Below are 17,666 nucleotides of genomic sequence, written 5' to 3'. Positions count from 1 at the left end.
ACATTTCTATCAGCAGCATACCAGAGTTTCCTTTTCTCTTGCTAACGCTTGTTATGTTTTTGTATTTATTTGTTTGCTTGCTTTAGTGCTAAGGATTAAACCTAGGGCCTCATGCATGCTACCACAAGTTCTACCACTGAACTACATCTTCAATCCTATCTTTTGCATTTTTTTAAAAATGTATATATATATGTATATAGTTTTAGATGTTGATAGAGCTTTATTTTATTCATTTATTTATATGGGGTGCTGAGAATTGAACCCAGTGCTTCACACATGCTAGGCAAGCACTCTACCACTGAGCCCCAACCCCAGCCCTCTTTTGCATTTTTAATAATAACAATCCTAATAGGTGATATTTCATTGTGGTTTTGATTTACATTTTCTTAATGACTTGTGACTAAGCATTCTTTTGTATGCCTATTGGCCATTTTTATGTCTTTTTCAGAGAAGCATTTTTCAAGTCCTTTGTACATTTTTAATTGGCTTTTTTTTTTTTTTTTTTTTTTTTTTTTGCTGTTTAGCTGTATAAACTCCTTGTATATTTTAGACCTTATAGAGTTTACAAATATTTTATCCCATTTTGTAGGTTGTCTTTGATTTTATTCATTTCCTTTGCTGTATATAGTTGGTTTTAAAATCAGTTCCAAGGTCCATATAGTCCACATATGGCTTATATGTCTCTTGATTCTCTTTTAATCTATCTGTTTCATTCATTTTCTTCTTTAAGTTTTTTTGTTAAGAAATGGAAGACTGGGGATGTAGCTCAGTGATAGAGTGTTTGCCTAGTGTACACACAGGCCCTGGGTTTAATCCCTAGTGCCACAGAAAAGAACAAGAGGGGGAAAAAAAGTGGAATCATTTATATCACAGGATCCCATGTGGATTTTGCTGAATACATTTCCATTGGGTCATTTAGTACATTCCTGTATTTCTTATAAACTGGGAGTTAGATCTAGAGTTTGACCACTTTTAGTTTCTATTTTTTAACTAGGATATTTCATTAGTGATAATGTGTACAACTTTTTCATTATATCACTTAGCTCATAATGTTTGGTTCTTACAGCAGTATAAATGATAGTACAGAATATTAGGCCAAAGACAGTTTGCAGTGACTCATGACACCCCTGTATACTTGAGTCATCCCTCTCCTTGATCCCTGATGTTTTGTTATCATATCATATTTACAATGCCTGGTAATGACTTCCCTTCCATTTGGCACTATACAGACATTATGACTATATCTGACCCCATATATAGTCAGACATATGACTATATTTGACCACTATCTCAACCCAAGGCCTAATTCACTTACACACTGTTATAGGCATAGAAAAATGTGAAGGTCTATCTTATGATTATCTCCTTATAAGAACTATGCAATATGATGACATATGCTCATTGAAGAAAGTTTAAAATTGAAAATGATCTTATGGGATATATCATAAGATATCTCACGAGAATATTATCTCATATGAAAATAGCAATGAAAGTTCCAATAAAATGTTACCACTTAACAGACTATGGTGGTGCATACCTGTAATTCCAGCAACTTGGGAGGGTGAGGCAGGAGGATCGTAAGCTCAAGACCAGCCTCAGCAATTTATCCAGGCCCAAAGCAACTTAGCAAAACCCATCTCAAAAAAAGAAAAAAAAAATAAATAAATAAAATTAAAAGGACTGGGGATGTGGCTCAGCAGTTAAATACCTCTGGGTTTAATCCCTGGTACTCCTCCCTGCAAAATCCCCAAATGTCATCATTCAGATGTTAATAATTGAGAATATGCACTGGTACTAGTAGCAAAATTTTTTATCATTTATGAATTTAAGGTGACCAAAACATGTGCTGGTTACCCTTAGATCCGACATGAAAGCATACATTAAAACATGTATGTCTACATTAAAGTATACCTTACTCCTTTGTTAATTTGTGTGGATGCAGTCTGTATCTGCCACAGAACAAAGTAATGAACTTACCAACATATTCACTCTACGGGACCCCAAAGTTGGATTTCCCTTATTGATTTTGGTATTATTCTTATCTCAACATGAGATTAAAAAAAAAAAAAAAAACCTGAGAATTAACAGGTCTTGCTTCTATCAATGTTCCCATTCTAATCTTCTCATATGGTTTTGAATATGATCACCATGATTAGGGTAATCTTTTTTCAAATTGTGATTTGTTGGGGTTGGCAGATAGTTATTCTTCTATTTCCTAGTATTTTTGAAAATTATTCAAGGTCTGTCCTTCTACACCACTTCTTTTTTCAAAAAAAACATTTTTTTTAGTTGTAGATGAACACAAAACCTTTTTTTCTATTTTTTAATTTTTGTGGGGGGCTGAGGATTGAACCCAGTGCCTCACAAGTGCTAGGCAAGCGCTCTTCCACTGAGCCACAACCCCAGACCATCTAGACAACTTTTTAATAATTAGTCACATTTTGTCTATCTAGACTCTAGTGTTTTCCAAACAGAAGTTATTGTATTTAATGCTTTTTTTTTTTTTTTCCCCATGCTGGGGATTGAACCCAGGGCTTCACCTGTGCCAAGCAAGTATTCTACCACTGAGCCATACTCCCAGTCTTTAATATAGAAAAGCCATCAAAAAAAGCATTGTGCTTGAATAAGTTCTTGAGTGAAAGGTTTCTTCCTGTTCTCTAGTACCCTTGAGTTCCTTATAGGATTTCAGGGGTTGGGGAAGAGGGTCATTTGAATGATAATATTACCAAAACTAGTATATTCTTTTTTTTTAAATTTGAGAGTTCATAAAGCTGTTGTTCAAAAGGTGGAACATGAACTCACAACAGAGACAAAAGAGCACTTTGTTTTTGTGCTTTTCTTCCTAAGTATTTCAAGTCTTTTCAAAACAAGGCTCTCGGACCTCTAGATTCAAGTATGCTCCTGGACTTGGTCAACTGCTACAAGTCTTAGGGAGCCTTATATACATGCTTGGGTTATTCATTCACCAACATTAAACCCCTGACAAAGCAGGACTCCTTTCTCCATGGCATGTGTTGGTTTCAGAGGCAGAGGTGGTCGAGATAGAAAACAATGGAATTTTCCTTGGAACTGGGCTGTGACAATAGGTGCCTGCTATGATCATAACTGTGGTCTCTTCCCCAATCCTTTCCTTCCAGTTTCTTAAGGCAGAAAATAATCTTCTCTAAAGATACTTGATAACAATTCCATCAAACAAAAACACGTGCTTCCAACACACTGCTTTCAGATAGTCTGGGTTTAGTTCAGTTGGTGGATGAGCCGATTGATGCATTCACCCCATAGGCCAGGTAGGCCCATCTCCTCCAGGAAGACCACTCTATTTTTGGTAGCATGATGGTCCACAGAGAAGTGGAAAGGGCACAAGAACCTAGCGATCTCCCAGAAATACTTGCTGGGGAAGGCAATTTCATGAATGAGATCTTCCAGACAAATTACATCAAAACTCCCCAGGTACTCCTAAATCACTGTGTTGTCTCTCTGGTGGATGGTCTTATTCTTGACCTTTGCTTGTCCACATTTCAAGATAAGTTCCCAGACAGACTTCAGATTTGGAAATCCCCAAGTCACATACAGATCTACTGTCTGTAGCATTTTTAGGCTTTGCTGGTGACTTTAACAAAGACACCACTAAATACTTTCTTCAGACGAAGTCTTGCAATGGTCCTCTGCACCAGTAAACTCACCCCACTAATCCCTTACGTGCATGCAACAAAGGTCAAGGATCTGTTTATCAGGCATCTCCAAAGCATGAGGATTTACTTCTAATCATCTGATGCGCGCTTGGTCACATTTCTTCCGCCAGGAATCATGTAAGAATGATTGTAGTCGTTTAAATCCGAACTCTTTTCCTTTTCTGTCCTTCTTTACCAAAAGTGCTTGCTTTGCCTGGGTAGCTTTGCGGGCCTGAAAAACCTTCCTCTTTTTCAGGAGATTTTTTGGAACCCAGAGGGATCTTTTTTCTTTGCTCTTCCCTGCCATCTTCCCAGAGCTGGGATTACTGTTTCAAAACTAGTATATTCTTGATCAATTAAATAAGACCTGATAGTGTCTTACGTCATGACAGCACCAATAGCTGTGTGTTACAGAATAGTGTTTCTAATTCATCAGTGTTCTAGAAAAAGAAAAAAATGAATTTACTGCTCCAGATTTTTTCTCTCCTTGTGTCACTAAGTGCCTTGTGCCTTCTATAGCAAAGAGAATATTTTTTTTACATCCTAACAGATTTTTTTTGTATTTTTATTTATGTCTCAAGAAATATAGCAATGCTCAGCTGTATACCTTGAATCTACAGTTAGAAGTTAATTTGGTTGTAAAATAAATAAATAAATGAATAAATAAGACCTTGTAAATGAGTTCCACTACACAAATTCAGGACTATATTTGCATTTGTGTTGATAACCAAAATGGTTTCACATGATCCTCCAAATTATGGTACTGATACATTAATATGTTGGTAGGCATGTATGGCTGCTATTAATTTAGGATAACTTATATTAGAATAACATGTGTTTTACTGGAGGAAGGAAGAACAGGGAGTTATTTAATGGGTAGAGAGTCAGTTTTGCAAGGTGAAAACTTTTGGGGATTGGCTGAATTACAATATGAATACATTTAACACTGATGAACTACATACCTATAAATGGTTAACATTTTATGTTATATATTTTTACCACAAAATTGCCTAAAATATTGTCACACAAATGATATCTGAAAATTTTGAAAAACAAATCCCAGAAAATACAAGCAAGCAAAAAAGAAAATAAAAAATTACCTACAATCCAACCAGTTAAGGTGAAATTTTTTTTTGATAAACACATAAATTACCTACCTATTTTTTCATACGGGGCATGCTATTTTGTAATCTGATTTTTAAAAGTTTAAACTATTTTTAACCATGTTTTAGGTTCTATGTTCTTCATAAAAAATACAAAGGTGTGCACATTTTACATGTCTATAAACTCTAAGACCTTCAAACAAATAAAGCTACACTTTTAGGGAGGTATGTCCCTCTAACCAATGCTACCCCTTGTAGGACACGTGTCCTCAGGAGAATGATTTGCTCCTGATTTGCTGGCTAGCTCTGCTGGAATCTTTCAGTGGTTCCTTTTGTATATGGCCAGGATACAGAGGCTCTGGGAACTTTGAGAACTGGTGAGTCTATCTGTCCCTGAAAATCTTCAGTCACATGTCTGTCTAAGTAGGATGAGGTAAGCATGCATCCAGGCAGGGTTAACTATTAAATTGTTGGGATGAAAGGTCAGAAAACCTGCCTTTAATTCGAAGATTGGGACATCAGAATGGAAAATAACACATTGCCACTTCTCATCCACCCTCTCTGAGGAAAGAACAAAGAAGAAACAAGGTGAGGGAGAAGTTTTCACTCCAGAAGTACTCCAGGGATCATGTTGGAAAATTTCTGCAACTCTACATTTTGGGTAAGAAATTACATTTATCCTGTTTACCTTCTCAAACTCAAAACAAGCGATACATTATGTGAGAGTGGCTACCAAAAAAACCCCAGGAAAATTAGAAGTTAGATCTGGTATATCTCCAGAGGATATACCATTTAGGAAAGGTAATATAATTTATTCTTTAACATATGCTTATTATATCCCAGACTCTTTTCTTGGAAAAGCTAACGGCAAAATTAATTTTTCTACAGAGAAATAGAGAAACAACTTCCAATTTCCTCAGCATCAGGAATGGGAATTGTTGTATACTTTGTGGGGTAGAAAGAGTATGGGAAGGTCCACAGTCGCGTCTGGCTAAGATATGTTAATGTTGAAATGATAATAATATGTTTTAGGGGTTGGGATTGTGGCTCAGTGGTAGAGTGCCTGCCTAGCACACATGAGGCCCTGGATTCAATCCTCAGCACCACATAATAATAAAATAAAGGTATTTTGTCAATTAAAAAATATATATGTATTAAAAACATATGTTCTAGAGGAATAGCAACTAAGAGTATGGACTAGAAGCTGAGACCAGGGATGCCAATTTGGGCATTATAAGAACTGAGATAATGTATGAACCATTAGAATTGGACTATCTTGTTTTTAGAGATGGGAAGAAAGAAATACCACTCAAGGAGAGGTCAGGTATTTAGAGAATGAACAAGAATAGTTACATCACGGAGCCACAGACAGCAGAGTTTCCAAACAGAATAATCAGCAGTACCAAATGGCTTAGTGTAAGAGAAAATGAGAAAGGACCTTGGACTTAGTGATTTTTATCTTTGAAGTGTCGTCTGCAAACACCCGTAGTCAGAATCAACTGGGGTGAATGATATGGTTCAAATATCTTAAGCGAGTCTTCTGAATTTTAAAATTGATAACTTTACATAGATATCAGAGGAACAGAAATGAGATAGCAAAGCACGGCAGCAGTTCTTCGTATGGTAGGAATAACCTGGGGCCCAAGGCCTTCAAGGCCAGGACATGGATACCACTGGAAGGTCCTACTACCTTGACAGGCCATCTCTTAAGAATTCTAAGAATTACCTGACAAATGATCTTATCAAGGCGCGTCAATCTTTTCTTTGAAGAGTCTACCAATAGTTGTATGAAAAAAAGGTAAAAAGTATTTAGAGGAAGAGACTTGGATATAAGACCTGGTGTTCTACGCCCCCATCCCACAAGATACTTTTTTAAAAAAATTATTTGTTTATTTTTACAGACTGCATTTTGCTTCATTGTACACAAATGTGGTACATCTTTTCATTTCTATGGTTGTGCATGATGTAGATTCAAACCATTTGTGTAATCATACATGTACATAGGGTAATAAGGTCTGTTTCAGTCCACTGCCCCGCAAGATACTTTATCACAGAATGCAGAGAGTGGTGCAAAACTTGCTGGGAAAGCGGGTTTCTATCCAATAGTGCCATTGTCCTTCCTATGCTGAAATTGGCCAGGAATGCTTGGTTTTGATGTTAGCCTTCTGGGTTGTGGTAGGTCAAATGTCAGTATGACTAAGCATTCTGCCTGTCTGATGCCTGCATGTTTAACCATTTATTTGTCAGTGAGTTCAACCAGGGCTAGAAACTAAATAAGGACACGTTTTTATACCCAGGGAACTATTCTCCCCTTTGGATTGAGGAACAGTCCTTTTTCCTACAATTTGGCAAATGTCATGTTGAGTTTTACTTAAAATAACTAATATAGAAATTCATGAGAAGATAGGTTTTTAGAGTTTGGGTTGACCAGAAAACTCACTCAATGTCATAAAATGGTGAATTTGTATCAATGGGGATAAATAGGGAAATACAAGATAGTTAAAGGGTAAGACTGGATATGAATACGGGGTTGAATTAAGATTGTTTGGAAGCAGGTATTTTGGGGGATGGGCTTGTCTTCAAAAGTGCATGTATCCAATAATCTTCCCATTTGATTTCCCAGAATTCCTCCTTCCTGAAAACACCAGAGGCAGACCTGCCACTATGTTTTGAGCAAACTGTTCTGGTGTGGATTCCCTTGGGCTTCCTTTGGCTCCTGGCCCCTTGGCAACTTCTCCACGTATATAAATCTAGGAACAAGAGATCTCCTATAACCAAATTCTACCTCGCCAAGCAGGTACAGTAACCCACTATTTGTTACTCTAATTCCTTGGTACAGAATAGAGACATTTTCTTATTGTCTTCCCTGTCTTCAATCAGATCTCCCAGGTGCTGCTCTCAGGTCAAGCCATCCTCTGGGGGTAACCTATGTCTCACTGGCCCCTTGTCATATTTCTTAGTCAAAGTAGTTTTGATTTTTGCATAAAATTAGTGACTCAATTCTTATGGGTGTAGACTCCCTAAAAACAAACAACAACTAACAGTCAAATTGTTGTTATCCTTTTGTTCTTTGAGAAGTGAACACTAGATCATCTATCTTTTTTTTTTTTTTCCCGTGCTGGGGATTGAACCCAGGGCCTTGTGCTTGTGAGGCAAGCACCCTAGCAACTGAGCTATCTCCCCAGCCCTTAGATCATCTATCCTTAAGCTAGTCTAAGAAATCGGGAGACTGTAATTCAGTTTCACCTACCATGAGGTGAGAATGAGCTATAGGATATGTCTTCTGTACCATGCAGCAATCCAACCATCACTCATTTCCAAAACTTGTATTTGAAATAGGTTTTCCATTTTCCCAGAGTATTCCATGAGGCAGGATGATCATTCACAGTGGAGAGAGGAAGGGTTAGTGTGCCTGGTAACAAGTCTGAGTAGGGGAATAATGAAAAGGACAGGAGCTATGCAAGAGAGACCAGTAGGAACAAGGAAAGGAGCTCTCAGCCAGCAGCACTGGACTAAGTCAGGAAGGGATTTTGCAAACCTAAGGTCTTCAATCAAAATTGTGGTTACTTCATAAAATCTACCATCTGCTTTCTTTCATTAGTTTTTTTCTTTCTACCTGTCTTAATCTTTAAACAGTCTTTTAGAAGGGCAAATTAGATTCTGTTGTTCTATGAGCATACTTACTATCACCTCCAGTAACCCAGAACCTAAAAGGGAGAAAAGGGCTTGACTAAAGAAGGTGGGATTCATATTAAACCTGGGGTAGGGCTGGTACTGGGTTTTGTCAGACTCTGGATAGGGAAAGAACTGTCTATGAGAGCTTGGTGTGGGGTCACTGTCTCCCTTGTTGGCCAAAGTGCCCAGCACAGGACCTAGAATATATTGAACATTCAGGTTGAATTCAATATTTATTGAATGTTGATATTAAACGCACCCTGGGAGCAGGAACTGAGTTAGGATTGTGTTAAACTCTAAACATTCTGAACATTGAAAAACATGCCTCGGCACCCTTGGAAATGAGTCAGAGCTTATCATTACAGTCAGTCAAGTTAGGGGTTTTCTATGGTTTTTCTGGAGCTTTCACGAAGAGGCTGGGTAATGAGTAAACCAGTATCTCACCCTAATAAAATGTATCAGTTGATTTTTAAAGAACACCTTATTGAGATGTAATTCACATACCATACAATTGTCAAATTTAAATATAATTCTATTTTTTTAGTATGATCCCAGATATACACAAGTATCACCACAGTCAATTTTAGAACATTTTCAGTCCTTCAAAAAGAAATCCATTAGCCCTTATCTCCTCCTCCCACTTAGCCTTAAGCAACTGCTAATCTACTTTGTATCTCTAGAGATTTCCTGTTCTAAACATTTCATATGAATGATCTCTTATGATTGGCTTTGTTCATTCACTCAGCACAATGTCATCAAAGTTCACCCTTTTTACTGTAGCATGTGTCAATAATTTATTTCCTTTTATGGCTGAATATTATTCCATTTTATATACTACATAGTTTCACTTATAAGCACAGATCTCTACAAATAAAATAAAAGGCAATGTTTTAACCTTTTTTTCTTTGTAGTTAATAATCACCCACCTTAACTCACAGTCTCAGGAGATCCATATATAATTAATATTTGAACTTTTATCCTCTACTGTGAGGGTGACAAGCATAGACTAGTTTATTCTTAAAATTTCAAAATGATTGGTTTTGCCTCTGAAATAATTTGAAGTATAGTTCTTCATAAAGTAAAGTCTTCTATGAGAACCTTCCTAGAGACTCAGTCCTCAACTTGTTTTGTTGTTGTTGTTGTTGTTCTTCTTTTTTTTTTTTTTTTTTTGTTCTTCACAGTTTCTTCTCCCACTTGCCTTTGGGCTGTTTTTTCCTCTCTGACTCTCCTGAATTGGTATTGTAATTGTTTGATCATTAATGTGGTATTTATCTCAACTAGGCTTAGTCATCTTGCTTGACCAACCTGTAAGTGATTCTCCCAGTTGGTTTGCTTAAAGGTACATCCTTTGTGAAGGACCCAGAACACAAAAGGTAATTGAATGTAAAAATGAATGATGGCTTCTGTGGAGGTGGCGAGGTCAAGAGTGAGATGTGCAGCAAAATGGACTTGGTGTTGAGCCAGTGAGACCTGAGACTCATCTTCATGTATTTGCAGAAATATTACAAAGAAGATTGTCTAACTTGTTCTGAAAAGTTTCAGAAAGCAGGACCAAGATAAGTGAGAGGAAGTTGTTTCAGGGAAGTAGATTTTGACTAAATAGTCCAAACCTTTTCCAATAAAAATAATTGATAATAGAATGGACAGCTGGGGATATAGTCCCTGAAAATATTGAAACTGAAGTTACACATTTGTCTGTTAAGGAAGTGGTGAAGGTAGACACCCTCTGAAATGAGTAGAAGATTCAATCAGAGTGATTTGTCATTCATAAAACACTAGGAAAAGGAAGACCTTACAGAGATGGAAAGAGATCAAATATGGCAAAAAATACTCCTTTTTTCTAAATACCAATAGAATCTATCCCCTTAGAAAAATGAGTTTAGAAGCCAGGTACGCACCTGATAATGCCATCTACATGGGAGTCTAAGGCAGGAGGATCACAAGTTTGATGCCAGCCTGGGCAACTTAGTTTGTCCCTGTCTCAAAAATAAAAAGGGCTGGGCATGTAGCTCAGTGGTAGAGCACTTGTCTAGCATGGGTGAGGCCTTGGATTCAATCACCAGTGCTGAAAGGAAAAACATGAAAAGTTGAGTTTAGTAATCTTTTTTTGAAGCTCCTCTAATAAATCAGAGATCAAAGACAAAGAGTATTAAGAACTTGGTAAATCATTAAACAACCATAATACTTCCTTGCTCCTAATCAATAAAATTGTGCATAGGTTTCTGATGACAAAAATAATGGGTGGTTGTTATAGAAAGTTTAGAAATAGGAAGAAAATTAAATCCATTGGTAATTGTATCACTCTGATAAACTCCTAATAAGATGTGAAGGTGTGTTTCCTTTCATTCTCTTAACAAACAAACACTAGCAAAAGTCTCTTCCTCACCCTCACCCCTGACTTCCCAGTCTCATTCTCTAGAGGCCATTTTAGTTATTTTTAATGATTACCTCCATATCTGCAACTTGTGTGTTTATTTGATCTCTCAAGATAAAAAAGATTTATTTCTGCCCTCTCCAAAAGATAAAGACAAGAAATTTGGCTTCCTTTTCCTATCTTCCTCTTTTTATTTTTTTTCCCTTTCAGTCTTTTTATTTTGAATTTTATTCAGTTCTTCTCTTTGTTACTTTTATACTTAAAAATACTCTCATCAGTTTTAAATTCTACCTCTCAATGCCTCTTTTGTGTAACATGAGAGAATTAGTGTCCTCAAATTTCTTGGTTCCATTTTATAGGACAATATTGATTTTCAGAAAGAGTGACAGTAAATTAAGTACCTGAATCCTTACTTTCTAGATGCCAGTTAAATTTTTTTTTTTCACTAGGAGCATATTACTACATTGTTCCCCAGCATCCTGTGCTACTACGTTGGAATTCTCATTCCTGTTATCCTTGCTAGAAGCTTTTATGAACTTTAGTCTTTATGTCTTTATGAGTCTTATCTTGATGGGTTTTTTTCCCATTCAGTGAGTCATTAAAAATGAAACCTGACGACATGTCTTTTTTCTTTTCTTTTTTCTTCTCTTCTTTTTTCTTTTCTTTTCTCCTTCCTTCCTTCCTTTTTTTCTGGAGGGATGTTGCCCAGTCTGGTCTTGAACTCATAATGCTCCTCTCATAGCCTCTTGAATTATAGGGGAGCCCTAGGGGAGAGCCCCCTTGCCTGTCATGTCTTATCTCTGAGAAATATTCATATATTACTCCTTTCATTTTCTCTCCTTTTGAAATCCTGTCTCTCTAAAACTAGCTGTTGAATTCTCTGAATTGTATCTCCCCACCAACTTTTTCTCTTTTCCCCTATGTTCTGGGAGATTTCCCCAATGTTTTCTTCCAGTTATCCTAAAGAACCTTTATTTTAGCAATTATGAATAAACAAGAATTGTTAACTATACTGGTGCAGTGTGCACACCTGTAATCCTAGCGACTCAGGAAGCTGACAGGAGGATCACAAGTTCAAGGTCAGCCTCAGCAATTTAGGGAGACCCTAAGTAATTTACTGAGACCCTGTCACAAAATTGAAAATAAAAAGGGCGGGGGATGTAGCTCAATGGTAAAGCATCCCTGGGTTCAATTCCCAATACCAAAGGAAAAAAACAGAATTATTAACTTCTGAATACACTTTTTTTTTTTTAAAGACACTTCTTTCTGGATGCAGTGTCTTCTCAAATATTAGGGGGAAAAATTAAATCTCAGAACATTAATTTAAAAATAATATTAAATTCTTTTCTATTCACATAATAACTTCTGTTTGTTTTATCCCAGAATTGATTATTCTTTAATCATCTTGGCTGTCTTTGCTAGTAGAAGAGGAGGGGTGGGAGATAAATAAATGTACTAAATATGGCATTTTGAACTGGAAATTCTCATTTTTTCCTATGCATATGTAAAAAAATACAGTTGAACTCATTGTCTACACAACTGTGCAGTCTACTTTTAAATTTAAGATGATATAAAAAGCATTTCTCTGTAATATTAATGTTTTTCCAAAACATAATTTGATAACTACATAATAGTTCATCACATGAAGGTAGTATATCACATTTTATTTTAATAACTCTCTTTTATGTATTTATTTATTTATTTTGTGGTATTGGGGATTGAATCCAGGGATGCTTTATCACTGAGCCACATCTCCAGTCCTTTTTATTTTATTTTTAACAGGGTCTCACTACATCGCCCAGGTTGGCCTCAAACTTATGATCCTTCTGCCTCAGCCTCTGAAGTTGCTGGGTTTACAGGAGTGTGCTACCTCACTCAGATTATTTTAACAACTCTCGCAACATTAACTCCTCCCAACAAACCCCTCACAGCTTGGGTTATTTCAGATTTTAAAAATTCTTTACTACTAAGAGTATGCTCCAATTAACATTCTTACGCATAAACATTTGCCTGCAATTCAGATTATCTTCTCAGAATAGATTCTTAAAAGTAGAATTACTATCTTTTTAAAAATATTTTTTATAAGTTGTTGATGGACCTCACACATGCTAGTCAAGTGCCATCATAAGCAGTACCTTATACATGTTTGTTCATAGGACAAATTTCTAGAATTGAAATTAGTGAATTAAGGATATAAGAACTTGAAATTTTTATAAATAGTAAAAGTTGTCCTTCATGAAGGTTTTTCTTCAATCTTATCAATTTTTTATTTACAAATTTAGTGTGTGTGTGTGTGTGTGTGTGTGTGTGTGTGTGTGTGTATGTATTACCAGAAATGGAACCCAGGCATGCCAAACACACACATGCTCTATCACTTAGCTAAACCCCCAGCATTTTTTATGTTAGTTAATTGGTTAGATAAAAATGGTATGTCCTTATAATTTCAAACTGTACTCTTAGTGAGGTGAGGCATATTTTCATATGTTTAAAAGTTATTTGTGTTTTTTAATCCTTTTATATTCCATGCCACTTTTGAAATGAGTTGTTGGGATTTTGTTGTTGTTGTTGCTTTGTAGAAGTTCTTCTATAAAATAAATAGATCCTTTTTGATATGAATTACTTAGTGTGTTTCTAAGCAATTCTTTCAAGTTGAACATATGTAGACTTGTGGCAAGGCTGCCTTCTTTGCCAGGCTGGGTAGGATCTGCTGGTTGTCTTCTCTCTACCTCGTTGTCCTTAAGGGTGGGTGCTTTTATCCTAGCTTGTTCTATTTTACCTCCTAATTTACCTAAAGCTACACATAATTTCCACCTCTAAATAGTTGTGGTCCTCCCCACCAATCTCATAGTTTCATATGAAGAAAGTGTAATGCAGTATATTATACTTGAGTAAGAGACATTCCAGTTATTAACATGTCTTTGACCCTACTTGGTAAATAAAAAGGCTGGTCCTTTCAGTTAAGGGTATATTAATCTCCTTCCTTGCTGGGTGTAGTGGTGCATGCCTGTAATCCCAGTGGCTCGGGGCTGAGACAGGAGTATCACAGGTTCAAAGCCAGCCTCAGCAAAAGCAAGGTGCTAAGCAACCCCGAAAGACCCTGTCTCTAAATAAAATCCAAAATAGCACTGGGGATGTGGCTCAGTGTTTGAGTGTCCCTGAGTTCAATCCCCAGTACCAGAACCCCTTAAAAAAAATTCTCCTTTCTTGACTGTTTTATATTAGAAAGGGCCTAATATCTCTGCCTGAGTCATTCTGGATGATTGAGACTTATAAGAATAAGCAGGGATAGATGGGTAGGAGTAGAAAGGCTGAGAGAAGGGGAGATGATAGTGGATAATCCTCGTCTGGGGACTAAGACTTCCTAAGTAGAGGCAGTAATTTTCCCTTCTGGTGGGGTTGGCCAGTGTGGGGGTGGGGGTGGGGGATAGATCCCTAGCACAGTACAATGTGCTTCATGTCTTATGACCTCTGAGGACAAATTATTTTTTTAACTTGATTTCATCCTGGGGTTAAATCGTCACAATTGTTTGCAATAACATTAACAATAATAAATACCTTATTAATAACTAATAAATAATAAATAACTAATTGAATAGCTTATTAATAATCATAAAGATTCAAAGATTATGTGGGACCAATGACCAAGGAAAGGGAAGAGTATCACCTCAGTTGGGATAGGAGATTCCTCTTTTAAACCATGTACATTAGCTTTTTATTACTGTGTAACAAATTACTCAAAATTTAGCAGATTGAAAAACTAAACATTTTCTCACAGTTTCTGTTGATTAAGAATTTGGGAGCTGCTTGCCTGGGTTCTACTTCAGGGTCTCTCATGGGTTCTGGCTAGGACCACAGTTATCTAAAGGCTCGACTGGCACTGGAGGACAGGTTCTAAGAGGACTTGCTCACGTGGCTGCTGGCAGGAGGTCTCACTTCCTTATCATGCAGACCTCTCCCTAGAGCAATTTGAATGTCCTCGTGATGGGGCTGATAGCTTTCCCCAGAGCCGGGGATCTGAGAGAGAACAAGGAGAAAGAAGCCAGTTGCTTTTTATGACTGAGTCTTGAAATCCATACATTGTCACTTCCACCATTTTCTGTTCATTAGAAATAGTTGCTGAGTCCAGCCCACACAAAAGGGAAGGAGAACTGAGCTCTATGTTGTGAAGAGAGGAGTATTAAAAGTTTTGTGGACATATTTTAAAGCCATCACCCTCAGCTTTCCTCAAAAACATTTTTATGGCTTTAAACTCTATTTCATTACTTAAACGATATGAATTCATTCACCTCAGAAATATTCATTATGTTATCTGTACCACCATTTTTTCTCCATCCATTACTGGAGATCATTCAGTACTGAGTCTCATGAAGAATTTCATGCTCTTATGTTGAACAAAATAATTCAGACTCGGAAAAATCAAGGGTCTTATGTTTTCTCTCATATGTAGAAGTTAGAAAAAAGGGGGAATGGGCCGGGTGGAGGTGTCTCATGAAAATAGAAGGGAGACCAGGCGAATAGAGGAAGGGGGCTGGGGAAGGGAGGAGGGGAGTGAAAGGACAGGTACTGGGGAACTAAGTTTGCAGAATTATGTGATATACATGTATGAATATGTAACAGTGAATCCTGTTATTAGGTATAATTATAATGCACCAACAAAAAAGAAAAAATATTAAAAGAAGAAGAATGACATGCTCCTAACAGTGATCTTTTTCCCTTCTCAGGTGCTTGTTGTGTTTCTTCTTATCTTAGCAGCCATAGAGTTGGCCCTTGTGCTCACAGAAGACTCTGGAGAAGCCACAATCCCTCCTGTTAAATACACCAATCCAATCCTCTACCTGTGCACATGGGTAAGGCCCATTGCCACTTCCACCTGTGTAATCTTCTCTCTACCCATAGACATCTAGCTGAAGTGTACTCTTTGGGGATGAAATTAAGTCCAATTTTATTTATCTTTTTCAAGGACTCACAGTGAAGCACAGATTGGTCGTAGTAGGGTGAAGCAAACTTTAACTCTTCCTCTTCTTTTGAATACAACCTTATGACTTCATATCTTGCCATCTAAGTATCACAGATGATGTCTAAGTTTCTTGATGTAAAAGAACTTTTAAATGTTGTAAATATTATTTTAAATTGATTGGTGACTAATCACTGAGTCTAGAGCTTTTGTATAAATTTGATATTAGAAACTGATCTCTCCTGCAGGTATATCTTTAGGGAACTTGTACAGTGTTTAAAAACAATTGGATTAGTTGCTTTCCTTTTAAAAAGAGGATGATGACACATCATTATTTGTATTTGCAAACCTTCTTGAAAAATCAAAATATCTGACAACCATGGACCTACATTCCCACAGGGCAGTGATCAGCTGAGTCTGAGAAGCAGTTGCCTCCTTTAGTCGGTGTGCTCAGCACAGCCTCCTGCTTCTCTTGCCTGGCTTTCACTCAGTAATATGGTCTGGCAGGACTCTCCAGGCATTTTTGTTGACTATCACTGTTACAGAACAAGCAAAGAAGGGTCCAGACAGTGGTGTACTGAAACTCATGTGTACTGAGCTGGTTATGTGTATCTCTTCTCAAACCTGCTTTTAGTGAAATCATGTTGGAGTTTGGAATCTACCATAGTGAGAATATTTACACATAAAAATCAGCAAATGCTACAAATCTTGGTGCTTTTTTCCTCAAAATACCAATTTACTAGCATATCACCAGGTCTATGGAACCAATATATCTAAGTGAAATGATAATACAAGGCAAAGATTTGAGATTTTAAAAATTAATTGTTTAATTCAATATTTGAAAACCAAGATACAGACAACTTGTACCTATTTATCAGAATCTGCCTCCTTGACTTTACTGCTCTTGATATTAATTTCTTTTGCTCTTAAAAAGGTTACCATACCTCCCAAAATTACTCCACTAAAATGCAGATAATGACCTTCTGTTTTCCCAGCTAACTTCTCACCCAAGTGTGGTGAATCAGTGAGGAAACAATTTGGCATTTGTGTGCAGTCTGCCTGGCCAGACTAGTTTCATCAATCCCCTTTCTTCCCATGTTTTCTGACATCCTTCTCCCCTCCTGCCCTTGGTTAATGACACTGTTCTTCAGAACTTCATGTGAATCTCTCTAGCTCCTGGTTTTGCTGATCCAAGACAGCAGGCAATGGTGTATACAGAAGAACTCTTGGTTCCTGTCCCTATTCTGGATTCTCTCAATACTCTGTGGCACTTTCCAATTTCAGACTCTGATTCGGGCACTCCTACAGGTAAGAACATCAAGAAAGTTTGACTCCAAGACAGAATTGTATTCTGGGATCTGATAATAGGCTTTAACCATAGTTTTGATATTTATGGGTTAATTAGTCTTAATGCAGAGAAAAGACTCATTTTCTTTATTTCTTTTTTTTTCTTCTTCTTCTTTCTTTAATGCCCACAGGACAAAAATTCCAATCTGGCCTATTCCTGCCTGTTCTTCATCTCATATGGATTCCAGATCATGATCCTCATCCTTTCAGCATTTTCAGAAAAAAGTGACTCATCAAATGTGAGACTCCAAATATTCCCATTTATATATTACTTAATTGGATGATATCTTAAGAAATATGACTTTAAGATACCTAGGTGTCATGGAGGTCCCATGAGCCCAGAATAAGATACCAGTTGAGTATCCCTAGTCTGAAAATCTGAAATCAGAAATGTTCCCAAGCTGAAAAATTCAGAAAGTCTATGCCATATCACACAACCTGAAAATCTTCAAAATCTGAAATACTTCTGATCCTAAGCATTTTGGATAAGGGATGCTCAACTTGTAGGACAGAATATTTCATACATAAGAAACATATTAAAA

General features: G+C 36.9%; 1 protein-coding gene and 1 pseudogene across 2 annotated transcripts in view; one reads left to right on the top strand and one right to left on the bottom strand.

The window, feature by feature from the left end:
• Positions 1–3,237: 3,237 nt before the first annotated feature.
• On the bottom strand, positions 3,238–4,058 carry LOC306658886 (ribosomal protein uL30-like; annotated as a pseudogene). The gene is made up of 2 exons: positions 4,054–4,058; positions 3,238–3,971 (listed from the first exon to the last, which is right to left on the bottom strand). The product of its transcript is annotated as a ribosomal protein uL30-like (transcript).
• A 1,214-nt stretch (positions 4,059–5,272) lies between these two features.
• Positions 5,273–17,666, top strand: part of LOC306658671 (ATP-binding cassette sub-family C member 2-like) — a 95,160-nt gene continuing 82,766 nt past the window's right edge. Inside the window, 5 exon segments of the mRNA XM_079135845.1 lie at positions 5,273–5,435; positions 7,398–7,571; positions 15,545–15,670; positions 16,951–17,085; positions 17,256–17,363. Of these exon segments, the coding sequence (XP_078991971.1) occupies positions 5,403–5,435; positions 7,398–7,571; positions 15,545–15,670; positions 16,951–17,085; positions 17,256–17,363 (576 nt within the window). The 5' untranslated portion in view covers positions 5,273–5,402.

Source organism: Sciurus vulgaris, assembly GCF_902686455.1.
Source record: "Sciurus vulgaris genome assembly, chromosome: 4".
Classification (NCBI taxonomy): domain Eukaryota; kingdom Metazoa; phylum Chordata; class Mammalia; order Rodentia; family Sciuridae; genus Sciurus; species Sciurus vulgaris.
This window is presented reverse-complemented; position numbering and strand designations above follow the sequence as displayed.